This window comes from Urocitellus parryii, chromosome 2, assembly GCF_045843805.1.
Source record: "Urocitellus parryii isolate mUroPar1 chromosome 2, mUroPar1.hap1, whole genome shotgun sequence".
NCBI lineage: Eukaryota > Metazoa > Chordata > Mammalia > Rodentia > Sciuridae > Urocitellus > Urocitellus parryii.
Genome location: NC_135532.1, coordinates 156,610,802 through 156,638,255, shown reverse-complemented (window position 1 = coordinate 156,638,255; position 27,454 = coordinate 156,610,802). Strand labels below are relative to the sequence as shown.

General features: G+C 34.5%; 1 protein-coding gene across 2 annotated transcripts in view; it reads right to left on the bottom strand.

Moving 5' to 3' along the window:
* The window catches only part of Bbx (BBX high mobility group box domain containing), a 259,928-nt gene that overhangs the window by 75,213 nt on the left and 157,261 nt on the right, over nucleotides 1-27,454 (bottom strand). For both annotated transcript variants that reach the window (XM_077795333.1, XM_077795334.1), the window contains exons 5-7: nucleotides 19,602-19,772; nucleotides 14,310-14,552; nucleotides 3,450-3,645 (exon numbers count right to left, since the gene is read on the bottom strand). In XM_077795333.1, coding sequence (XP_077651459.1) covers nucleotides 3,450-3,645; nucleotides 14,310-14,552; nucleotides 19,602-19,763 — 601 coding nt within the window. In that variant the 5' untranslated portion in view covers nucleotides 19,764-19,772. The remainder of the gene's footprint in view (nucleotides 1-3,449; nucleotides 3,646-14,309; nucleotides 14,553-19,601; nucleotides 19,773-27,454) is intronic.

The window sequence follows — 27,454 nt, the reverse complement described above, 5'->3', positions numbered from 1 at the left end:
TGCTCTGTAGTACAGTTTGAAATCTGGTATCGCTATACCTCCAGATTCACACTTCCTACTTAGAATTGCTTTTGCTATTCTGGGTCTTTTGTTTTTCCATATGAATTTCATGATTGCTTTATCTATTTCTACAAGAAATGCCATTGGGATTTTGATTGGCATCGCATTAAACCTGTAGAGAACTTTGGGTAATATCGCCATTTTGATGATGTTAGTTCTGCCTATCCATGAACAGGGTATATTTTTCCATCTTCTAAGATCTTCTATTTCTCTCTTTAGGGTTCTGTAGTTTTCATTGTATAAATCTTTCACCTCTTTTGTTAGGTTGATTCCCAAGTATTTTATTTTTTTTTGAGGATATTGTGAATGGGGTGGTTTTCCTCATTTCCATTTCAGAAGTTTTGTTGCTGATATGCACGAATGCCTTTGATTTATGCGTGTTGATTTTATATTCTGCCACTTTGCTGATTTATTAGTTCTAGTAGTTTCTTTGTAGACCCTTTTGGATCTTCTACGTATAGAATCATGTCATCAGCAAATACTGATAATTTAAGTTCTTCTTTTCCTATTTTTATGCCTTTAATTTCTTTTGTCTGTCTAATTGCTCTGGCTAGTATTTCAAGAACTAAATTGAATAGAAGTAGTGAAAGAGGGCATCCCTGTCTTGTTCCAGATTTTAGAGGGAATGCCTTCAGTTTTTCTCCATTTAGAGTGATGCTAGCCTGAGGCTTAGCATATATAGCTTTTACCATGTTGAGGTAACATGGTAAGTTCCTGTTATCCCTAGTTTTTCTAGTGTTTTGAACATAAAGGGATGCTGTACTTTGTCGAATGCTTTTTCTGCATCTATCGAGATGATCATATGGTTCTTATCTTTAAGTCTATTGATGTGGTGAATAACATTTATTGATTTCTGTATATTGAACCAGCCTTGCATCCCAGGGATGAATCCTACTTGATCATGGTGCACAATTTTTTTGATATGCTTTTGTATTCAATTTGCCAGGATTTTATTGAGAATTTTTGCATCTAACTTCATTAGAGATATTGGTCTGTAGTTTTCTTTCTTTGAAGTGTCTTTTTCTGGTTTCGGGATCAGGGTGATGTTGGCCTCATAGAATGAATTTGGAAGAGCTCCTTCTTTTTCTATTTCTTGAAATAGCTTGAAAAGTATTGCTATTAATTCTTCTTTGAAGGTTTTGTAAAACTCCGCTGTATACCCATCTGGTCCAGGGCTTTTCTTGGTTGGTAGTCTTTTGATGGCTTCTTCTATTTCTTCCTTTGTTATTGGTCTGTTTAAATCGTGTATGTCTTCCTGACTCAATCTGGGCAGATCATATGACTTAAGAAATTTATCGATATCTTCACTATCTTCTATTTTTATTGGAATACAGGGTTTCAAAATACTTTCTAATTATCTTCTGTATTTCTGTAGTGTCCATTGTGATATTGCCTTTTTCATCCCATATGTTAGTAATTTGAATTCTCTCTCCTCTTCGTTAGCATGGCTAAGGGTCTGTCGATCTTATTTATTTTTTAGAAGAACCAACTTTTAGTTTTATCAATTTTTTTCAATGGTTTTTGTTTCAGTTTCGTTGATTTCCGCTCTGATTTTAATTATTTCTTGTCTTCCACTATATTTGCTGTTGTTTTGCTCTTCCTTTTCTAGGGTTTTGAGATGAAGTGTGAGTTCATTTATTTGTTGGTTTTTTCTTTTTTTGAGGAATGAACTCCAGGAAATGAATTTCCCTCTTAAAACTGCTTTCTTTGTGTCCCATAGATTCCCATATGTTGTGTCTGTATTGTCCTTTATCTCTAAGATTTTTTTGATTTCCTCCTTTATGTCCTCTGTAACTCATTGATCATTCAGTAACATATTGTTCATTTTCCAGGTGATGCAGGATTTTTCCTTCCTTCTTTTATCATTGATTTCCAGTTTCATTCCATTATGATCAGATAAGGTGCAAGGTATTATCTCCACACCTTTTATATAACTTTATATAATTTGAAATAATTATTTGTTTGCAAAGAATAATTGAATGTTGTTAAAAAAAAAAAAGTCCAACATGCACTAACCTTGTTTTAGAAGTGAGAGAAAAAGCAATGGATGCTAAATGATAATCAAAGACATTTAAATTAGAAGCCAGTCATCTACATAAGACTTTCTCATCTTGTCATCTTGATAAGAAAATGTTTTAGAAACACTCCAAATGATATAATATGGGAAGTTCAGAAAATCACCAAGACTATCCACAAGACTATCCATTAACAAGTGAGTTGCAGCTAAAATCGTACAAAGTGAAAGCTAAAACAAGAGCAGATCTCTGTTTTGATTCTTTGGGACATAGTATAGCTTAGCAGTTAAATTCATGCTTAGAATACCCCTGTCCCTGGGTTTAATCCCCATAAAAAGGGGGAAAAAAAAAAAAGATGAAGCCAACCATCATTTTGAGAGCTCACTTAAGAGTCACACTATAGACACATATAGATCATCTGGAGACTGTTTCCCCAGAATTGCCATTGTGTTAAGCTTAATTTTTAGCATTCATAAAAATCGCATATTGAACTCTTAAATCTGGTAAGGTCTGTTGGCTATTTAAAAACAAAAATGTGTCATCCCAGTATTGCTCAACTTCCTTCCAACCTTTCCATATTGCAAATGGTTCAGTACACTGATTTTGAAGAGAATGTGTTTGATGAAATAGGAACTCTGTGCTCAACACCAACTTCACTGCTTCTACCCTGCCCAATCTCTGAATTTCATCTTGGCAAATTCTTCTTTTGACTACTGCATTGCAATGACCAGGGTAGATGATATAGGCATTTACAAGGTGAATATAAATGCTTTATTTCATGGTAATAAATGCTTCAGGATTCCTTACCACCCCAGAAAGTATTAAAGGTTCCATAACAAATGGGACCATCTGGAATTTTAAATTTGCATGGCCCATAGAGGAACTGGGAAGCGGGGGATGGGGGTGGGGGGTTAGGATGGAAACTCTGTAAGACACAGGTTTTAGATACACCTCAGATGTGTGATGGAGTTGTTCATATTTTTGCCCTCGATGTTTCAGATACAGAGATGATATACATAATTGTAGCTTTCTTACTGGGATACCTTTGTAGTGTGTATATGTATTGAAATATTTTAAATATTAAAAAATTCCCTAAGCTCCTAACAATCTCCACATTTTCGTGTACTTTTCTATATAGTAATGACAGGAATTCACACATATGTATAACTTGGTCTCTCCATCTTCTTTCTTTAGTTATATATATATATTCTTTGTATATCATCTTCTAGTGCTTTAAGATATGCCATTTATTTGTGATTGCTTCATATTGGTCATAAATTTTACTACCCCAAACTGTGTACTATTAGTTAAAAATATTAATGAAATGTATTGTCCTATTACTAAAGAAGATGTAGAAACAACATCTAAACTCACCAGCCATTCCAAAGTTCAGCTGAGGCATTTCTTCAGTCTTTGCCTTCTTGGGGCTTGGCAAGTCTCTTGAAGAGTCAGATGGAAAGGCCCAAAGTTTCTTCCGTGGATTGACTGTGGGAGTTGGCGATTTCACAGGCTTGTTCGTAGTAGGACACCATTTGTAGCCAGGATTTGCTTTCATAAATGCATCTTTATACTACAAATAAAAATCAGCAAATTTTAATTTGACAAACAGATTGAAGAAAGTTCAAATAGCTTTCACCCTATTTCCCTCAGTTAGATAACGAATGAGGAAACCACTTTCAGTGACTTTAGCTTTCCTAGTAGAGAAATAATAATCTTACCATGGGGCTCTACAGACAAAGTCCATTGTGGGATAAGAGCACAGAAGGTACATACTTTGTGTCTTATAATCCCCATTTTCTTCAGCTACAAAAGCCTGTCTGATATCGGTGGGGACAACTGATAACTGAAAGAACCAACGTTCTGGAGACAGAAAATATAGGGTTCAAACTCTGATATTTCCACTTCAGGCTATGGTAACCAAGGAGAGAAAAAATGACCTTTCTAGGTCTCAATCTTAGATTGCATCAACAGAGAATACCACCACCAATGCCTAGGGTTATTGTCAAAAATGGTTTATTTCAAAGCAATGTTGGGTACACATCACAGAGTGTGGGTTACATCAGTGCCAGGAGTCAAGATTCTTCCCATAGCTTTATTTAACCTGCTAACTATGGTTTTAAAAAAAATTACATTTGTGTTTTGATGTACTTTGTCAGATAAATGCAGGTAAACTCACAGCAAAATACTTCATTGTGGGATAAAGGAGCCAAGATCAAGAGCAGGAGAAGAGGAACAGATAGGACAACTGACATTAACTTTTCAGTTATTTGAAGACCAGGGGCCATAAGGAGGGAAAAGCACTAGATGCACAGTCTGATGGTCTGAATTCAAATCACCCTCTACTTCAGCCACCTGTGGACATTAAGCAAGTTATGTAATCTTTCTCAATTTCAATTCCTCCATCAATAAAGTGTCAGTGTACTTGCCAACATTTTGTAATGCACACACATGACTGAATATATGAACGAGCTCTGAGAGCTCTGATGTGTGATGTTGCAATTAATCTATCATTAACTTTATATTTTACTTGGAAATTTCAACATCCACTAACATCTTTCTTTCTCCTTTGTATTTCTGTGGCTTGCTACTATAACCCTTTCTTTCAACTCTGATATCTCATTCTCCTTTCACTAAAATGAAATACCATATTGATATTCATTGTATGTTACCAAAAGTTATATTATCTGTTAAAAAAAGATATTTTCCTTGTATTCTTCAACTGTTACATGTAAATACTATTGGATATTTTATTAAATTAATACAATTTTTTCAATCTTATAAGCTTATCTTTTAAAACGGTCACTCTATGCATACGATTAACTAATTTAGTATGTTTCAAATACTTTTTAATTTAACCCAAACTAAAAAAAAAAAATTGCCACTTAACGCTGATCTAAGGAAGAACATGTAGTCCAATTAACTTTTCCCCACCATTTCATTTTAAATCATATAAATGAAAAACTAAATCATGGATAATAATGCAATTTTAATACACAAGGGTCTAATATTATCTCAAGGTTATCTTAGCTCAAATTTTCTCAAAATTTTACCTATAAATTGTAAATTTACCTATCAATGGATATAAAAACTCACAAGATACTCACTTTTCTTATAAAAGTAATTAAAATAATACACAGGACTAGAATTTTTATTACATTCCAGAATGTAATTAGGGGTAGCAAATGTGATATAGGAGATACACTACCACAGTCCATGCATGTGGATGAGGGATTTGCATATTAAGCTATGGCAGACAAATAGCCTTGGCTGCTGTCTATAGGCAGAAAGTGACAAATGATAGGGTGAAGTGAAAATGGAAGTAGCAGACACATACATCATTACTGTGTCCTACTAGAAGGCACATGGGCTGTTTGTCAGATGAACAGTCATTTGAACAAAGGTCACTATTTTATAAACTGACAAAAGACTTTCAAATTTATTAACATATTTGTCATGAGAAATGAATTATCTCTTTTTGGGGGAGAAGTTCAAAATTTTTAAGAAAGTCACAATAGTAAGATGCTGGATGATGTCATCGGCATGCAAATTGCCTGTTTTTTAGGTAGGTGTCCTCTCTTCTTCTCTCCACATTCATTTGTTGAATAAAGTCTTTTTCAGTAAGACATCACTTTTGCTAAGAATTATTTAATAATGTGCTTCAGTGAAAATCAATACTGTTGTCTTTACAAATGAATTATTGACAGCATCAACTATTTTTAGAGCATAGTTGGTGATTCTATTGAAGGCCAGCTTAAACTAATTTACAATGGGGAGCTGATGCTCAAGATAACAGAAAGCAGTGAGAAGCACTACACCACAATCATGTCCCTTATCCTGTATACATTCTACCCACTCTCACTGCAAATACTTTGTGAGCACTAATTAAGGGAGACTTATCAGACACCAATAGAAAAAGGTATGAATTGAGTTCCTGTCTTCATATTGCTTATATTTTTCAATTAATTACACCACAAATATTTCTTTTTACACATGGCCCATTAGCCTCACCCTGACTCAGGCATGCAAAATGGTTTTGTAAAGGTTTGTAAAAGGGAAGCTACACATTAGTGGAAGAATTGACAAAGGTCAAGAGACGATGGAATATGAAGAGTTTTATAGAAAATAGGAACTGAGAATTTACTTAGTGGGCCAATACCTTGGAACTGTATCATAATGTTAATCTTACAGATTCTTAAATACAATATAGATGATCAATACCATGACAACATGTATTCGATTGTGCATGCACATATATGAGTGTATATATATGTTCTGGGTGCTAAGGAATGAACCTATGGCCTCATACAAGCTAAGCATACAATCTACCAGCCCCTTGATCGAGTATATATTGAGCAGAAGAGTTAAAAATGTGGGAGACAGGAAAAGAGTAACACATAATTCTTGTCCTTAATTAGAAAGTTTAAAAATTGGATGGAGAAGCCATAAATTCATGTGAAAATAAAGTAGTATATGAGCATCAAGTGAGGACAGGGGCAAGAAGAGCCTTAAGGTATAAGAATGTCCTTGGAACTAGGCACCTCATCAATCACTTGCTTCAGCTATAAGAAACAACAGAAATGCTTAATCATTTGTTGTGATAAGGTTATTTAGGAAGGGATTACAGAGAAGGCTGGATAAAGGAGAAATGGGAGGAGATTTTGTATATAGTTTGAAGTAAACAGCAAGTGAACTTATTACCATGCTGTTCAACCATGTGGGCAAAATCCATCATCAAAGGACTGAAAGGGTCAAAGAGATAGGCCTTGCTTATCCAGATATCCAGGGCCAAACTGTTCATGCTAGAGGTGGGAGAGAAATTCATTCATCCTCCAAGAACATCAATCACAGGCTAATTTGTTCTAAATATTTCAGTGAAAAATTCTTGTAGGTAACTAAATTCTCGCTATAACACTGACTTTCTAATTTCTACCAATTAAAATGAAAATTTACCTCAGAGGCTCCAGTTTCTTTATGCAAATTTCCAGACAATTAAATGATCTAAAAATACTTTACAAATACAGTTTCTGACTTATATAAGTTACTTGGAAATGCTAACTCCCTTCTCTTTTACCTCAACTACTACTGTATTTCATTAGCAATAATTACAAATTTGTATGTCAGTTATTGATTTTTCTGTTATTCATTACTGGCATTAAAGACATATCTTTTGTCACATCGTTTTCTGTCCTACATTTGAAAATGGCATTATTATATAACAATATTATATCCAGCTAGGTGCAGTGGCACATGCCTCTAATCCCAGCAGCTCAGGAGGCTGAGGCAGGAGGATAGCGCCAGCCTCATCAAAAGCAAGGTGCTAAGCAACTCAATGAGACCCTGTCTCTAAATAAAATACAAAATTTTATTTAGGACTGGGGGTGTGAGTCAGTAGTTGAGTGCCCCTGAGTTCAATCCCCGGTACCAAAAAAAAAAAAAAAAAAAAAAAAAGAATATTATGTCAATCTTTAAAAAATGTGGATTCAATATTACTTTTCCAGATCAAATACAAATGTAAATTTGATCTATGAAGCAACCTAAAATGAAAGAAATATTCACCTATTGTTCTCCAGTTGTTTATTTTTAATTGGTGGAATTCTATTTAAATGTCCACTAATATTTCTAGTTGTTATTACAGTCTAGATCTTCTCAACAGAGTGAATGAGAAAATAACAAACCTGTAAGATTTAATAATAAGGGATGCTGAGAACGTCTGTATAAATAAAGATGACAACTCTGGTGCAAATATGAAAAAAAAAATCTACCAGAATTTTGAGAGATTACACAGGAAACTATCTGATTTTTTAAAAGTTATTATACATATTTTATTTCATACATACTCTACAGCAGGCTAACTGAACAACAGCATAGTAAGTTCTAAGACAGCTGTATCTCCTCTCCATCAGCAGGCAGAAATCACATTATGCAAGGGGAAAAAGGAAAGAGTGATACTTGAGAAGTGTCACTAAGCAAGTGCAGATTTAGTCCGAGGATCTTTCCATCACAAAAAAATTGGACATTATCATTAGGATAATATGACTCAATTCACTATGTGATGTGAATTATCCTTGATAGCTGTTTCTAATAGGAAGAAAATTAATTAGACTTTCACATGACAGAATACTGAATTAAGTTTATGGTTTTGGCTGGATAAAAATATTCTAAGTTATACAGTAGCCTGAAAAACTTTAATGATAAAGCTATTCCCATAGAAATTATATACATAAAACAGTGGCTTCAATACCATGATCAGAGAATTGTTTGGTTGATCTATGGTGGAGAAGTCAAAGGAAAAACTGAAATCAAGGGAGTTATCTACAGGTGCTTGAATTGTGTAAGGGTGAGGATTAATGTTAAGACAGTGGTTTCTTTTTATATGTAAATTTTATTCACTAATTTGGATAATTAGGAGAAAAGTCAGTATGTGCTAATTTTAAAAATCATAATTTAAGAAGTCTTTTACAATTTTAATTTTGTTACTTCTTAAAAAGTAGATAGGGATTTGGGTGAGAAAACATTAGCTAGAAAAGATACTTTAAAAGATTAGAAAGAAGTGTTAATTCATGTTGAATTGTCAAAATGATTACATTTTCTTTAAAAATATGTTCACTTTGGTTTAATACTTTCCTTAAATACTTTAAAATTACTCCTTACGGAAAAATCTACATCAAGAATTTGCACATTTTTCAAATGGTACAAAAGTTAACTTTTACTCATATCCCTCTGAATGCTCACAAGTTCCAAAGTAATCAGAAATTACTGTAGTAACATCAGAAATCATATTTGAGCACTGGGTCTCACAATCAATCTTAACAATTAACAACCGGAACGAGATACCAAGAGGAGTATAAGAGACTCAGTATAAACTCTCAATATTCCTCACTAGTTCCAGGGTCTTTATAAAGTCCTAGCAATTAGATTTGATTTGAATATTTAAATATTATTATACACTAGGAAACAGATGACCCACAGATGATTATCTTGTTAGAGGCTATTAATCACAATGGACCTTTTCTGCCAAGTTGGACAAATGATTTATCTAGTTTTGTTGCTGCTTGTTGATTCTGCTTCGAAGTCTCAAATTTGCCTTTTAGTAGCCTTTCAATGTAACAATTCATAATAAAAACAGTGACTTATCAGTACGGTGAAGAAATATCAAATAAAAACTAACATTAAGTTGCTCATTAGTTTTAACTCTAAAACTAACATTTTTATGGAGTACTAAACTTTACATAATGTGTGCCTATATATTTCTTCACTTGTACCTTACATCCAACCCTATGAGGGCAGCAGGCATCTTACAGAAATTTTATAGATGTGGAAATCCAAAGAGACCTAAGTTAAAAAGAGTTAATTATTAGAATCCCAGCCTCACTACTACTAACTTTGCTTGCTTGGAAAAGTTAACTTTCCTCAGTGATCTCATCTTTATCTTCTGGAAAATAATAATCAATTTGTGGGATTGTTCTGAGGATTAGCAAAATGGACCTTGTCATGGACATGGTAAAGCAATATTTGAACGTTTTATAAATTATACAAATTTATACCAAAGATATATCTACATATTATTATTATTTGCAATGCTGGGGATCAATCCAGGACCTCTTGCATAACTAGACAAGCACTGTATTACTGAGCTATGCCCCTAACCCCTGGATATATTTTTTTAAATTCAGCTAAGAAAAGTCCTGGTGTCTGGAATACAGGAATGCAAAAGTTTAAGAAAACAGGAGTGTTGCAAAATATGGAGCACAAACATGTTTTTTACCATCTACTTCCCCCTCTAGAGTTGTGGGGTCCTGATTAAGCCACACTCAGAAAGCTCCACAATGAGTCATTGGATTAGAGGTGGTCAAAGAAAAAAGCTGACAAATGAGAGTGGATTCAAAAGAGAAAACCCCAAAGAAAAGTGAAGAGAAAATTCAAAAAAATCAAAAGAGTTGAGAATCATTTACTACATAAATAAAAATTTGAATGTAACTCAATTATTCACAAAGGCTCACCAATAATTCCCACTGGGAAATAAAGGATAGAAATTATTCAAAAAAATTCAAAAGATGTTCTGAAAAGGAAGCAAACCAAATTTTAAACAAAGTTTTCAGGGTAAATATACAAAATAAAAATGTAGTTTTTAAAAGAACACTAAAGTTTCATCTATCTGGAAATCACTTATGTGTAGTATTTGCTTCTCAAGGATGCTGGATGAATGAGGTGCCATACTAACAGTTCGTCAAGTGCTGCAGCACGCTGGCAAGAATACAAATTCTATCTGCTAAGCATGATGCATAACAGTTAAGAAAGGCCTCCACACTTTAATTCATGAGAAATATGGTGTAACAACTTTGAAGAGGATTTCATTTTTGATGAAGCCAAAACAAGGGAATGAATGGTCTGTATAAAATTATTCTAGTTGCAAAGAAATAACCAAAAATACTTTAATCTTGACTTGAAGAAATATGGAGAAAGAAGTCATTGAAATCTCCATAGAGTTTTGCAGTGGTAATAATCTTTTATCCAGTACTGAAAACAGATACCAATATTTACAAAGGGCAAGTGTGATTCACCTTCAAATTTCATTCTGTTGCATTTAATTCCATAGCTGTTTTTACCTGTATACAACTGAACTTAATTTTCAACTTGATCTCTTGTGATTCTCTTATTTACCTTTACTTTTACATCATTATTCCCTATGACTATCATACACATAACCCAGGCTCTAGGTAAAATAAACTTCCTAGTTTCTGAAACTGATCTTAAGTTCCCACATCTACTCTGAACCTTGTCTTTCTTTTTGAATCCTATCATCAAAACCAAGAATATAAAGCCTTTCCTGATATACTTCCACCTCTCTAGCATAGGCAGATTCTTCCCATAAGATGCAAAATATTTTATCGTTACCATTCTAGCCACACTTAAATCCATTTAGCTCTCAGGCATGTAAACTGGGTAGGATAAATATACCATTGTTCACCAACATATGACTAGCCAAAATAATAACTCCTATGAGTGTTAGATTTCTTTTTCGAAGGAGAGAGATCATCTTACATGTTTATGCTTGCTTAAAATAGTGAGCAAGGAATGAACAAATCAATCAATAAATGCATGCATTCTACTGCATACCCCTGGTCCTCTAGTCCTCTGGTCCTAAAAGGCAGGGAGCTCAATCAAGGTCATTTTAATTGTCTAAATTTTCCAGATTTGCCCCTCCTCTTTGTACTGAATTCTAGCTAAAGGTCAAGATTATGATCCTATAAATCCATTAAATATAATAATAAATTTAGGTGACAATCAGAAGGTTCCAGGAATATCCTACGCAAAAATGCAGAGATTTGTATTCCTCTATATAAAGATGCTAAAAGGAAAGGTAAAATTGCTTCTGCACCTCCTAATATGCAGTCACACATTCAAAAATCAAAACCTGTTAACATGCACAACACTGCACCATCACTGCACACTATTGAATTCAAGAATGCAATACAGGTTATCTCTGTAGGACAGTACTTTTAAGATTTCTTACAATCAGTTATTGCTTAGATGAGATTCATCAGAGAATATAAAACCCTCATTCAACCAGATTTTTCTAAGAATGCAAATTAGTACTGGGCAATAATTCAAGAAAATGACAACAAATTATGGAATGGGTGCTTCATCTAACCAAATGTACTAACATAAGGTTGATAATCAGGAGTAAGGGAAGAGTCAGATAAAATTTTCATGAACTAGCAGGTAAGAAAGAAATCACTCTAAATTTGTATTAATTATTACTCGCTCTTATTTTTAAAACATGTTTCTTTTAAAACTACAGAGAGAAAGGAATAAATTACATAACAATGTTTTGGGTAACTATACAACACATACACACAAAACAGTGATCCCATAAGATTATACTGCCTAGTGACATTGTAAATGACTTAAGTACACTATAATGTTTGCACGATGACCAAATTGCCTAATGGCACATTTCTTAGAATGCATACCTGTCATTAAGTGATGCATGACTGTTTTTTTCACTCAACTAATAATGACAGGATAGCTATTGGTTAAGCTATCACAAACATATACTATGTTGAAAGAATATATGTTGCACCTAATAAAGAATATTTTAAACTGGGGTATAAAATTAAAAGGTTACATATCTAAAATATAGCTTGAAAAGTGAGGGGGAGGTATTTGATGAACACAGAACATATTTATTATTGGCCTCTATAACTAGCAACCACCACCAAAACCTGGTACACAATAGCCACTTAATAAGTATTTGTTGATTGAAATGACATTCAAATTAAGGCTACAATATTAAAATAGAAAGCACCAGCACAATTACACATACTTTAATGTAACTGTGAAATCGTTTAGTAAATAGGTAGAAACAAGTAAGAACCATGAATAGAGTCTAGTTGTGCCATAAATTTGAAAATAGCTAAATCATCTACACTTTGTGGGAGAAATGAGGCAAACTGTCATAAATGCAACTATATACATGGCAAGTTGTAATGTTGGACATTATGGGCTCCATTTTTAGACTGTAGGGGGCCACCTTAAAAGATTTCATTATACAACCACAATGGCAAACATTGTCAGAATCTAATTAAGCAATTAGTAAGGGATTTCCTGTATAAAAATAATACCTCATTTTCTTAAAAGTGGCCACCTGTTGGGTTTGTAAATTAGCAGCATTTAAGAAAAGGCAAACAATATACTGGGGATATGCTGCATGTTATCCAAAAACAGCAATCCAAAACAAACTCAAGTGTTTAATTATAGGAAGCTTTATGCAGTTCCCTGTGAGGCTTCAAATAACTGTTTATTTTACCATATAAGCATGACTATGAAAGAATGTAAGGCTATTTAATGAAAAAGTTTTACTGTTAATTACTGTTATGCTAGTACAAATCTAATGAAACATTTAAAATAATGTAGGTTCCTGCAATTAATTTTAAATTTTCCAGATGGCCAACATACTTAAAATTCTATCTTTAACAATAGTCAATTCCGGACGCCTTGTGTGATCATTAATTACACAGCAACTATGTTAATCCTTTACTCTGGATTAAAATTTTCCTAAACATTTCACAAGAAATCTTTATGTTGCATGTTTCCTTATTAAAAAACTCAATAAAACCAGAGTAAAACGAAGTATTATTTTTTCCACATACCGATTGTCTAATAAAATATCTTGAAACTACATACTTTATCCCCTGCTGGTTCATTTTTTCACAGACATAAACCAAATGTTTGGGCAGCAGGGGTTTCCATGAATCAAGATTTTTCTCAAGTTGCAACTCTGAAGAAATACGGTTAAAATTATTCCTTTCAGGTTTAACCACAGGAATATGGTTTTGCTTATCTCTTACTTGGGACTAAATCCACTCATAATATATTTAAATGTGTAATTATCTTAAACTAATTTCAGATTAATGGAGAAACAGAATCTTAATATATAATTTGGAAAAAATTTACTAACTGCTATCATTTTGAAATTGATTAATGTTCCACCTCTCTGAATAACCTTCCTGAGTGGAAATGTTTCTCACCAAGGACTGCCTCCACAGTGTTTACATACACAAATACATCACAGTACATCCTGTTCTACTGCCATTCATGCCTTTATTGGTTTTAAATATTCATGTGGTGCTACCTTTGGAGCAGAAACAAGTTAAAGCATAGCTCCTGAAAACTGTGTTTATTACAAAATCAAAAAAATGTTATAGCTGAAAGGCATACAATTCTGTCCAACTTCCTCACTCAAGTTAACATTAAGAAGAAGAAGAAACTGCTGCTGCTAAGACCCTGAAATTGACTTCTATATATGATCACAAAGCATTTAGCATACGAAGACTCTTTCACATGACACAATTACAATAAGCTAAGATTATCATCTTTACCATGGACATTCTCCAAAAGCAGAAGCTGAGTTCCTAGAAAAAAATTAAAAGAAAATCACAAGATATAATTAATAAATCACCATTCATAATAAATCAATCCCTTATGTCAATCAATGGAGTATTGACCATGAGAAAAAAACTTGGTTAGTAACTTGCTTTCAGTACCTCCACCAGCATTTCCTAGATGGGTCTGGGACACAGGAACATAAGGAAAACAGTTCTTCTATTTTCCCTTAGCACCTGAGATTCAGGATTGATTTTTCTCATTGCTAGACCTTCTGTAGGTACTTGGTATTTCCTGAATGGGAATGGATGCTCAAAGCCATCATGACACCTTGTCATTGTAACCTACCTCCTTGGCCATGTCTGTATATTTCTGCTTTTCCTTTGGATCGAGAACAGCCCACCAGTCAGCTAGTATCTTGGTAGCACCTCGGTTATCAAGCCTGGGGTGTTCCTGACGGACAAGGGGGCGATGGCGTTTGCAAAATAAAAGAAATGCATTCATTGGTCTACGGGCTCGCTGTTCTGGCGAATCATCATCTTCAGTCTCACCAACATCTTGCTCTAGGCCATCAGCCCCAAGAAGTTGAACCTATTACCAATCAAAACAAAAGTTTAACACATCTCAGTTATGATTTAACAATCCATTTCTGTTTGTAATTTTTTTCTTACCTCTATTTTTCCTTCTTACTTCTATTTAAATACCAAACAAATTGAAAGAAGTAATGATTTTTTAAAATCATCAATCACTATTGGTACTTGGAAACTAGCTTATGATATATCCTGCTTAGTGTTTATAGCAACTGTGTATGTCCTTATTATAGTAATATATTACATTATTATAACTGCTTAGATTTTAATGTTATATCCATATGCAAATATGCCACAATCCCATATGTGTGTGTGTGTGTGTGTGTGTGTACACATAATACACAAATTCAAACAATAATAATGAAAGGGAGATTAGGATAGTGTAACAAGTGAATGGCAAGGGAGGAAAGGAAAGAAAAAGTACTAGAGAATGAGATTAATAAAATTATGTTATGTGCATGTATGAATATGGCATAATGAATCCCACTATTATGCATAGTTATAATGCCCCCCCAACATATTAAATTCAAAACTAATTACTTACACTTTTTCTGTTTCATTAAACAGAGGGATTTCAGAACAAAAATTTTCTTATTTACATTTATAATCATAGTGCCTAACTTCTTGTCTGGTATAACATTAATAATTAATTGCTAATGAATGAATAAATTTAGCTTTTGTTTTATTTGTCTCAAAAAGTTAACAATGCACATAAAAATATATCAGTGTTAGCTCTTTCTCCTCTTTAGAAAGCACTCATCTTCAGTTAATAATATGAGAATGTTTAATATGAAAACATGTAATAAAAAGCTAATACAGTTCACTCAATGTTCTTGCAAACATCACAAGTGGGGCTTCCTAATGTAAAATACCAAAATAAACATTTAACATGATTACTTGAAAGAAAAACTAATAGGTAAATCTTTAAGCCTATAAGTATCAAGCTATCTTGTCTAGTGAAATGTTATGATATGAATAAACTCCTCAACCATCAGATTCAAATCCTCCCTTTTCATAAACATTCTGTTTAGTCACTGTTTAAGGTCTTCTGGTTTGTAATCACATTTCCACTGCCCTAGTACCACTTTGGTCTGTGGCCTAGTCTTGCTTTTAATCTCTATGACACTTCTTACATTTGGCTGCCAGATTAAATTTCTTAAACACATCTCTGATCACAGAAACTCAAAATATATTAGAATTATAAAATACCTTCTAAGGGTAAAATATGATTCTACAATGTTTCTTGGAAAGAATGAAACCATGAACAGAAATCCAGAATTCTTACTAAGACCATTTTTTAAAAATTTCTTGTTCTATAGTTAAAAGCAAGAAGGATAAAGGCAGCCATTAGACCACCTTATGCAGTAAGGCAGTAGTTCTTAAACTTGAGTGTGATTTGGAATCCCTGAAGACTTTGTTAAACAGATTGCTAGGTCCTATTCTCTTGAGTTTCTGGTGTTGTAGGTTTGGAGAGGGTCTTAACAATTTGTATTTTTAACAAGTTCCCAGGGGATGCTGATGCTGCTGGTCTGAGGATCACACTTTGAGAACCACAACTACAACAGTGGGGTCCTATACAATGTTTACTGGGAAATTAGTATAGTCAGATACTGTAGAAAAATCACTTATTTAATCATTTGGTATTTTTTTAAAGTCTGAAGTATTACAAATGCAGCTAATTAACCATCGATTATCTTTAAACACAAAATAATACAGAAAAATCTAGCAGCCATAGCTATCTTACTATTGAGAATAAAGGATTCGGATTTATCTCCCTCGTTATGTATACACTCATTAACAATGATTTGCATTTTCAAAGACTATTTGGCATTGTAGAAGTTGATGAAATAATTGTGGCTTTCCTTTAGAAAAGAATAACTTTTGATTCAGTTACTAAATTGTAAAACTAAAGCTAAAAGCTGGAAAAAGGAACTCACCATTTTAGGAGGGGAGAAATTTAAGCACAATTAAAAAATGATGTGATGACTGCAACAAGGAGCCAGTAAGATAATGAAGCATCAGTGGATGACTAACAGCACAAGACTCCTAGGAAAGGAGTTGTCTGAGCTACATTTTGAAAGATGAATCAAAATGGGTCAGGTAATCAATGGGGGAAATACAGGGAATTAGAAGCAATGAAGGCTTGAAGGTTTATTAACATCAATATGCAGTTCCATAGCCTTGGTATAAAAAAGATGAAAACAAGATTTGTGAAATAAGGCTGTAGAAAATATGGGCCACTTCATAAAGAAAATGCTTTGCCATGTTAAGAAATGGGCATTTAATCCTGTGAACCAGTGGTTTCAGACTAAATAGATGAGTGAAAAAAAAAAATTGGGGGGTTTGTCATGAATCATCAACTTTTGATTTGTGCCGAGTACAGGCATCAAAAAAAATTTTTTTAAATTAACATCTAATGTTCAAATTATTTAACTGAATTAACTGAAAAGTGAGTGAATAAATAAAACATATGAATAAATGACAAAATACAGATAAAAAACTCTGTGGAATTTCTTTTACCAAGGGCCCATTAAAACCTTGTAAGACACTGACACCAGTACCTATAGTTGGATGCAATGGACAGCCAAGTGTGGTATTTTAAGTAGAGGAAAGACATTATTAGATTATAATTAAAGAGTTAATTCCCATCAATGGCACACAGTATGCATGTGAAGAATAAAACTTGAAGAAACCAAATTACAGATCCCCTAAAAGTTTATTTCAGTTGTCTAGGAAAAAAGACAGAGGTAAAAACCCATGCTGTAGTACCAGGAATGGACATGTAACACCAGAGAAATGAGAGAGAGCCAAGAGCAGTTGGTATCTCATTGGATTTGAAGATTCAAAATCAAGTGTTTCTAGCTTGTGTGGCAAGTTTCTTCATATATAGAACACTTTTCTGAAGAGATCCCCAAGGGAGGAGAAAGAACAGAACTAGCGAGGCTACATTTTAAATGGCTACACAGCACAGCGTGCTACATGAAGACCCAAGACTATGAGATAACCATCTGGGGCCCAATATAGAGAGGAAAGCAAGACTAAGGGTGTGGATGAGATCATTGAACACAGTGAAAAGAGAAAAAGATTTAATGATGTCCCACCTTGCATCCAACACTATCTACTGAGAACCTGCTATGGTATGGTTCCAAGTAATGCAAACAGAGCAGTGAGCACACAAGCCCATGTCCTTATGAAGCAGAGAAGCAGCACAACAGCCTCAAGTTCAAAAAGGATCCCTTTGGCTGCTCTGTTGAGAACAGACTATAGAAGGGCAAGAGCAGAGGCAGAAAAAGAGGGAAGGGACAATAATCTCTGCTAGAAGTGATGATGGCTTGCATCGAGGTGGTTGTGGAGAATTGTAGACAATTTCCTGGAATAGGGATGCTCTATGTTTTGAACGTCCTCTTCTAAAACTCGTGTTGAAATTAAAACGTCATTGTAACAGTATTAATAGGTAGGACCTATAAGATGTGAGTAGGTCATGAGGGCAGTTGAACAGATTGTCATGGGAGTGGATTACTACTGGAATTTTTCTGTTTCACATGTATGCTTCCTCTCCACAAGACCCCCTCCACACTGTGAGGCAGCTAGAAAGTTCTCACCAGATACAGCTCCTGGATCTGGGATTCCAAGTCTCCAGAACTTGGGAGCCAAATAAGCTTTTCTTTGTTTATAATTAACCCAGTGTGTGATGTTCTACTAAAGCAGCAGCAGATGGACTAAAACAATGGAAACTAAAACCAGTTCTCTGAAACAGGAAAGGGGAAGGAAAAGAGTAAGTAATGAGATGTGTATATAGGGGCGCAGAGAAAGCTGAAGAAGTAAATTCTGGTGGCTTCTACCATCTCTGTGGAAAAGTCACAGTAAGAGAGACTATACAGGGTATCTCCAAAGTTGAAGCCTGAGAAACAGGAGAAATTTTTCTAATTCCTGCTGAGAGAGAGAATTGACCAAAGTCAAGGAAAAAAGGCTAAATGAATATCAAAGCCCTGAAAAATATTAAAAACATATATTTATAAAATTTGTAGTGACACAAAATATATATTCATTTATTCTTCCATTTCAGTATACTTCTATGCATGCCAGGCAGCATGCTCAGTTCTAGGGAGGGAGGCAAGGCCTCTGCTCTTATTGAGCCCTCCTCTAGTCTAAAAAGACACATGTAAACAAGTCCCCAGGTAAACACATGGAAAATAGTTTTAAGTGCTATGAAGGAAATCCTTTGACTTGGAATGTGTTATATGGGAAGGATACTTGGAGATGATTAGGTATTATTTTTTCAGGGAGGCAGTTTTTGTGTGAGACCTAAATAATGATGAGAAGCCATTTATGCCAAGACCTGAAAAGGGTGTGTGACTTTTGGTGTGTGTGTGGGGGGGGGGGGGTGCCAGGGATTGAACCCAGGGGTGCTTAACAACTGAAACTTTTAAATGTTATTTGGAGACAGGCCCTCTCTAGGTTGCTGAGGCTGGTTTTGAATTTCCAATTCTCCTACTTCAGCCTCCTGAGCCACTGGGAGAATGTGTGACTTTCTCAAATCACCTGCATGCTGTGTGAATTTCTCCACAAGAGCCAACAGCTCAGGTAGGAGGCCAGAGAAAGGGACTTGGAGGACTAGGTGAACAGAGGGGCTTAGTGGAACAAGTAGAGTCAGATGCTATGAAGGTCAGAGCACCAAAGACCAAGAAAGCAGCTCCAAGAGCTCTATGGAGGCAGAACTGAGCTGGAAGCAAAAAGAAAAAAAAAAAAAAAAAAGAAGAAGCCATCAGAGGGAATTCCCACAAGTTTTAAGAACATTCCCCTCTCACTGCATTTCAATATTACTTAGAAATGAAATACTATTTAATAACTGAAAAAGATTCCTTTCCGTTAGGAGGAATAGATACTGTAAGGGCAATCAATAAAAATGTCAGTTGAATGAACACATGAGATTTAAATTATACAGATTCTTAGAAAAACATCTTCTTTATCACACAAGTGCACTCAAGTTTCTAGATTACTGTCAGTATTCCAACTTACTTGAAACTTCTGGAGTAAATGGAAGACTTACCTTGTCAATATCCTCCTCTTCGTCTTCCTCTTCCTCCTCTTCTGAAAAGTCAAGAAGTTTCTTTGCTAGCAATGGATGCCACTGAAGACACTTGCGTTTTGGTCGTTTTCCAGCTCCTTCTCCTTCTGCTGAATGATCTTTATTTCTATTACTGCCTTTCATTACTGTGACCTGTAGTGAGAAAAGAGAGACACAGAGAAAAATCAAAGTAAATTTGATTAAAATTAGTTTATTTTGCTCCCTTAGCTTTATGGGCTCATACTTTTAATGACTAAACTATCTACCAGCTTAGGCATTTAGTGGATTCAGTGAGAATCTTAAGTATATAATCAAGCTTTCATTTTAGTGGGTTAAATTGAGCTAATAAAATTGGTCTTTTATGAAATCTACTTCCTTCCATTCCATAACTTCAAAACTTAAAACCCAAATAAGCTTTAGGACAATTTGACCAGTTAGCTTCATCTATTCATATTTACTCAGGGTAGTGTTTCTAAGTTTCCCATCAGAGGGACAACGAAAGGTGCCTCCTACGGAGCCAAGGGACCCGCAGACGTGACCTTCCAGTCATTCTCTCCTAAGAACAATTTACATAGCTTTTACATTCTATACTACGATAAATCTGTGCCTATGCTACTATGAAATAAAATGAATAATTTTTAAGAATCAAATGGTTTGGATCTGAAATAAAACTATTTCCTAAGATGACACATTTCTCAGAAAGGATCTATGGGCTTGCTGCCTTCAAGGACTCACATCATGAATGCACTAACTGGGAACTCAGCAGGAACACCCTCTGTGCCCATCTACAACAAAACAAAGCAAAAGTTCCCTCACACCTTTCCTTATACATGTGTTGGCAACATGGGCAAAAAGTTTCACTCTTGGGGCTTTTGTTTGTTTGTTTGTTTGTTTAAATGGATGATTGGCTCAAATAGCTAAAAAATAACCAGGCTATGAATATGACAAAGTCTTTTAGAAACCGTAAATTCTAAATTACTTTTGAAAGACTTCTAATTACTCTTGATAATATAAAAGTAATACAGATTCATATTATGTGGATGATAATAGCATAAATGAGGTTTGCTCTCTCCATTCGCCCAGCCCTACAGCCCAGAGGTAACTACATTTTAGTTTCTTATGTTTTCTCTCAGCTTTTCTGTCTCATTCATTTATTCATTTGATGTAAAATAAATATAAAAATTATTGTTTATATTCATGCAAAAATTCAAACAATACTAAAATGGTTCAAGACATATGCTGATAATTACAAACACAAAGGTAGTTGCTAATATTATTATGTGGTAGCCTTTTTGCTCAATGCACACATGTACTGGTCCAATGCCTACAAAGGAATATCAGTTAAACTTAAAAACATAATGCTAAAACTGAAGCTGGGGTCCATGAACATACATATCAAGATTCATCCAGTTCTCAAATCCTTCTAAAGAACACAGAATAGGCAAATTTATTAATGTTTCTTATTTTCCTGGATTTGGAGCCATGCTTAGGTCTTCCTCCCTTCAAAACCCAAAACTCAGTGATTTCTCCTAAAATTTGCATGACGTCATCTTAAATATGTGATCAATCTGGAAATTGTAAAGGAGTAAGAATCCAGCTTTCCCACCCACCCCCCAAATAGCTAAAACTGCACCAACACCTTTTTTCCACAGAATCTAGCTTTCCACCATTCCTTTGGACTGCTGCTTTTATCCTATATTAAATTACCATATGTATATGAATTTATTTGTGAATTCTTTTCTGTTAATAATTTATCTCCCTCTAACTACATGCCTAGCCTTCTACTAAATTTCATGTCCTTAAAAACTACATCATTCTATACCTTCTTAAAATGGACAAATATAATAGCTAACATTATCATTAATAGCAAATTTTTAAAACTGTATCTATTATGCTCTTTTTATCTTTTAAGTCAATACAGGTTGATCATTTACAATTTTAATAACCAGGTAATATTCCAAAATAAGAATGTATCACAATAACTTCAGTCAGTTCATACTGATGAACATTCAGATTATTTCTTTTCAGGACTGCAAAAAAATAGTTGTTCTAATAAAATCATTTTTAAAAACATTAATAAAAATTCTCATTAACTATTAAAAACTGTGGCAAGAAGGCACAGAAGGGGAATTAGTGAGAGAATGAAAAGAAAAAGCTATGTTCCTCTGGCTTTCTTAGCAAAAAACTTACACTGAATATCTGAAGCAATTGTATGACTCATGAGGCTGCCTTAAGTGTACAAGTTATTGAAAACTCTAAGTGGAACTAGTTAGTCTGGTCTGCTCTTAATAAATGAATAAAGACTTCTTATGAATTGATAGATTGTTTAACGATTCCCATTCTACCTACAAATAAAAACTTGGCAAAGGCAACCCAATTTTCAAAAATATCAATGCTTGCTATGTAAGGAGAAGAGGAAATGGTTATTTCTGTTGTTTATTAATCACTTCAGGATAAGCTGTTGAGTGGTAATTAAACCCATATTTGGGGTCCAATATTTTATGATAACACATTTTTTAAATAAGTAAAAGAATCAATGGAAACTTAAGTCAGGCAATTAAATGGGTAAGTGATAGTCTGAGCCTAGAGAAAGATATATTTTTAGCCCAGGGATTTTGAATTAAATTATGTTATTTAATTTTATATGCATTATGCTATTTAATTTACATACACACAAATATACATTTTCTCCCTGGTATAGTGGAGGATAATTTATTCCAGGATGCCTCTCAGATACCAAAATCTCAGAATGCCTAAGTCCTTTATAAAATGGTATGGCATTTACACAAAACCTACTGTTTTGATTTGGATCTTAAATGTCCCCCAAAGTCTCACATGTTCAAGGCTTGGTTCTAGTTGATGGTCATGTTGGGGAGTTGGGGAAAATCTAGGAGGTGAGACCTAGTAGAAGGAAGATTGGTCATTGAGGGCATGTCCTCAAATTTTTATTTTGAGGCAAGGTCTTGCTAAGTTGCCCAGGCTGGTCTCAAACTTGTGATTCTCATGCCTCAGTCTCTTCTCCTCCTGCCACCATCCCCGGCTTTCCATATATTTTAAAATCATCTCTAAATTACTTATAATACCTAATGATATTTGGTAGGGTCTCATGACAAGGTGAAGAATTCTGTAGGTGATCAGTATAGAATGCAATATTTTTCTTCTGAGTATTTTTGATCCAAGCCTGTCTCAATATGACAATATAAAAAATCTTACGACACAAAGAGCACACTGTATGTGCATGCCTTTGTGATTCTGAAGAAACAAAATCTTGAGAATCAAATCAATAAGCAGTATGTGTGGTTTTGAGTTCATATTCACTCCCATCTTGCAATCCCCTGCTTTCATTCTTCCCTTATGGTCCACATAACACTTTGGCTACAAGGTCTTTTCTGATACTCCAGAAATTAATCATTCCTTACTCAGGAATACAGAAGAAAGACTTTGTATTGCTACTGACCTTACCACATTTTTCCCTAAATTATAATCATTTGGGCATATCCTACCACTATTGCTAGGTCTTTTTCTTAATGGTCCAAGACTTTAGCCTTCTATGTTCAGCAACATCCTGGCTGAACATTAAAACCAGTTAGTTGTGAGGACAATCTCAAACAACCATACCAACTTCCAGTGCTAAACACTGACTATGAGTCACTAATATGTATATTAGGATGGCTTTAAAATTAACTACCATCTCTCTCATTTCCCTGAATTCAGACAGATCTAAGTTGAAAAAGAAAGAAGGATGAAAACCATATAAAATTCTGATAATGTGGATCAAGGTGATATGTGTTGTATGAGAAATACCAGTCACCTGGACTTGGGTACCAATGAGGTTGGCAATCCCTAGCACAGTATCAGGAACAAGTAGGTCCATTTTTAACATGAACTTTCACTGAATAAATAAGTGTATTTGACATAGTACATCTCAGATGAAATGATAAAGAAAATGTAATCTACGAAATACTTTCAACTATAAACTAGACTTAAATAACATAGTGATCTATTCCAACTATTTTTAATTTTCTCCTGTAGAAAGAAAGTCAACAGACTGGGTGGGGGAGGGAGGGTAGTGATGTTCCTGATAATAATTCAAAAGTAGTGAGAAAGCAAGAGGAGAATGGAAGTGAAAAACTGGGAAATAAAAGGATAAAGAACACAATTTTGTGACAAGATTATCAGTCATCTTATTTCAACAATAAGGAGAAAAATTATTAATTTTACAAGTGACAGAGGAATGATCTTATAATTATTTTGTCACTTAAAACCCTGTATATTTACTTTAAAGTACGTCTTCTCATTCTCAGACAAGAATAAATTAAGCTAACAATCTATATTCAATAAATGAAACAAATAATGGATTTCATTCAAGAGGAGTCATTCTTCCATTCTACCCTGCAGCTCCAGAAAAACTGGAATCGGGTTATTAAATATCAATGGACTCTGTACTTAAAAGACTCAATAATATAAAATTCTGCTGCTGAGACTGTCAAATGATGATGTGAAAGCCCCTGTCTAAAATACTGCCTATTAATTTATCTTACAGAACCAAAGCAACCAGTATGTGCCTCTTTTCTATGCCAGAATGAGTGTCCCTAATAGATATTCATTGTACTGAATTTAATATCAATCTGATAAACTGGGATAAACTTCACTTAACTATATTTTCAAATGTAGTAAGCACATTCATTAAGACCTTTCTCATGGTAAAATTCGATAAGAAATTTAAAGAAAAAAAGATTGTAAGAAGAAAACAGTACGAAGCAAACACCAGTTAATACAAGAAAGGAAAAAAAAAAATAAAGAGGATATTAGAGCCAGAAAGGCCTCAGAATCTTCTCCCTACCACAGTCATATGATGCTGATCTTTCCTGATGTTAGAACTGAGTAGCAGTTATTTCTGTAAGAACAAACACGATGGCCAGCATAGGGCCTAAAAGGCTCTCTTACACAAATGTACCCCACTTTTAGAAGGAGCATAGTAGGGTCAACAGGCAGCATCGGCCTACTTACACACATGCCAAGATAAGGGTAAGAAAGAGAGCATTGTCTCCCATTTATTTACTGAGAAAGAAAGACAGAGAGTTTCCTTTCTTTTGTCTGAGTGACAAACAAAGACAGTGCCTTGGCACAGTAATACATTTTGTGAATAAGATCCTCTTAGTCTTTCTATCATCTTGTCTTACAATTAAAGACAAGATGTACACCTGTCAATCAGTACACTTCAGACTCATCTGCAGTTTCACCTTCCACAGTTTTAGTTACCTGTGATGCACTATAGTCTGAAAATATTACATGAATAGTTCCGGAAACAAACAGTTATTAAGTTTTAAGTTGCAAGCCATTCTGGGTAACATGATGCAATCTCATGTCATTCCACTCCAACCCACTCAGGATGTGAAACCTTTCTTTCTCCAGAATATCCACATAGCTCTACCTGCTCATTAGATACCTAGCAGCTATCTCAGTCACCAGATTGCTCAGTACTGCAGTGCCTGGACTCAAATAACCCTTACTTTATTTAATAATGGCCCCATAAAGTGTAAAAGTAGTGATGCTGGCAATTCAAATATGTCAAGAATATGCCAAAGAGAGGCTATTAAGTAAAAAGATGAACATTCTCAACTTATAAAGAAAAGCGAGAAATTTTGTAAAGATAGCTAAAACCACAAATAACACCACCAAATTGTGAATAAGGAAAAAGAAATTCTAACATTTGCTGCTGCACCTCAAACTGAAAGTTAAAGCTTCAGTGTATGACAAATACTTAAGTTGGAAAAGGCATTCAATTTGTAGGTGGAAGGCATGAACAAAAAACATGTTCCTCCAAACATATCTGTAATCCCAGTGACTCAGGAAACTGAGGCAAGAGGATTGGGAGTTCAAAGCCAGCAAGATGCTAAGCAACTCAGTGAGACGCTGTTTATAAATCAAATACAAAATAGGGCTGGGGATGTGGCTTAGTGGTCAAGTGCCCAAGTTCAATCCCCAGTACCCAGAAAGTATTAAGCTTAAGGGTGACTTCAAAAAGGGTTCCCCTGAAACGAGGGACACCAAGCAATTTATTGCAAACTTTAGACTAAAAAACATAAAAAATTACTGGAGAGGCTGTATGGCCAATGAAGAAGTTTCTGCCACATTACATACATCTAAGAAACATCTTTAACAAAATGTACTAAAACACACATTACATTCACATAACTTTTATTACTGTATATTGTTATAATTGTTTTATTATTAGTTTATTGTTTCTAACCTCTTACTCTGCCTAATTTAGAAATTAAACTTTATATATGTATGTATGTACATATATATGTATATGTATATGTATGTATGTACATATATTCAGATATTCACTGAAGTCTTGTGACATATCTTCTCTAGGGATAGACAAGGAGGGATTACTGTACTTGACCTTGTCAGGTCAAACAGTAGATTACCAATTACTCCAATAGGTGTGACCTTCTAGAGAGGGCAAATGCCATGGTTTCCTTTTCTGTCCCAGTGCCTAATCCTGAGTCTGGCACATAGCAGTCCTTGAAAAGGGTACTAACACTTAACCACATATAACTTCCTAGAATGACATGCTCCTAATAATTTTTTTAGATATTAATACACAACTTATATTAAATATTCAAAATGCTACAAGTAACTGCTACATACATGATATTCATTATGCCACTTAATCCTTACAGGAACTCCCTGAGACAGATACTACTATGAATCTCAGTTGAAGAAATTTCTAGGGTCACAGAGTTAGCAAGTTGAGGAGCTGGGCCTGGAACAGGAAGCCTACCTTGAGAACTCAAATGCATATCTAGGAAAATAAGCTCTAACATAAGCTTTGCAAATTGTTAATTCTCTGAGCATTTCCTGTAGGAGAAATCGCTCATGGACCATGGAAATAAGACGAAAGCACTCAGAGGCTAATAGGGGACATGTTCAGGAGTTCATGGCACAAAGGCAAGAACCTATCTCTGATAACTCCAAGCAACAATTAAATTAGATGAAAACTCTATGAAGACAAAATCCTGACAAGTGCTGATCATTGTTGTTTATTGTAATTCTAACGACAATCCTAAACTGTAGACAGATTAAGTAAAAAATTCTCATTCAGTACAGTAATATTTTCATTTTAAAAGCAATTCAGTCACTATTCAAGCAAACAGTGTCTTTAAATGTGCTTCTTACCTTATTAAAAGGCATTTGCTCTTCAGTTAAAACTTCAACTGTCAAGATGTTATCTACCTGCTTTTCATGACTACTAATAAGGCACCCACTATTCAAGGGCTTAGATGCACTGGCAGTCCTGGTCCCTCTGCCCATATCTCATAAAGTAACATGCATTTTTAAGATCTCTCAATATGTGCACTCCATGACACTTAGCCTTGGGACAGCTTAACATGGTTCTCAAAATAAAAATGCTGCTCTAAGCTAAAGATAAAGACAACAACCACCTTAAAAGAGAGAAAGGCACCACAAGAGGGGGCTTAGGGAAGAAAAGCGAGAATTCAGTAACAGGAATGCTCCCGTCCAAAAAGATTCTCAGATAATCTTTTAGAGGTGTTTACATTCTTAAATACCCATTCCTCATCAGGCCTAGCAAAAAGTGATTGCCTTTTATAGTTTATAAATTAACAAAGGTTTTTATTACATGCTTTTATTTTACCTGGTTAGGACTATAATTATCTCATTGACAAGAAGCTGAAGCACAAGAAAATAAGCTTACAGAAGTCGACTACTCCTTTATTACCACTGCATGCAAAACTTGTATCTATCACCTGGTGGGGAAGCACAATGGAATTGTGTCCAGCCTTAACTCCCAGTTACCTCACCTC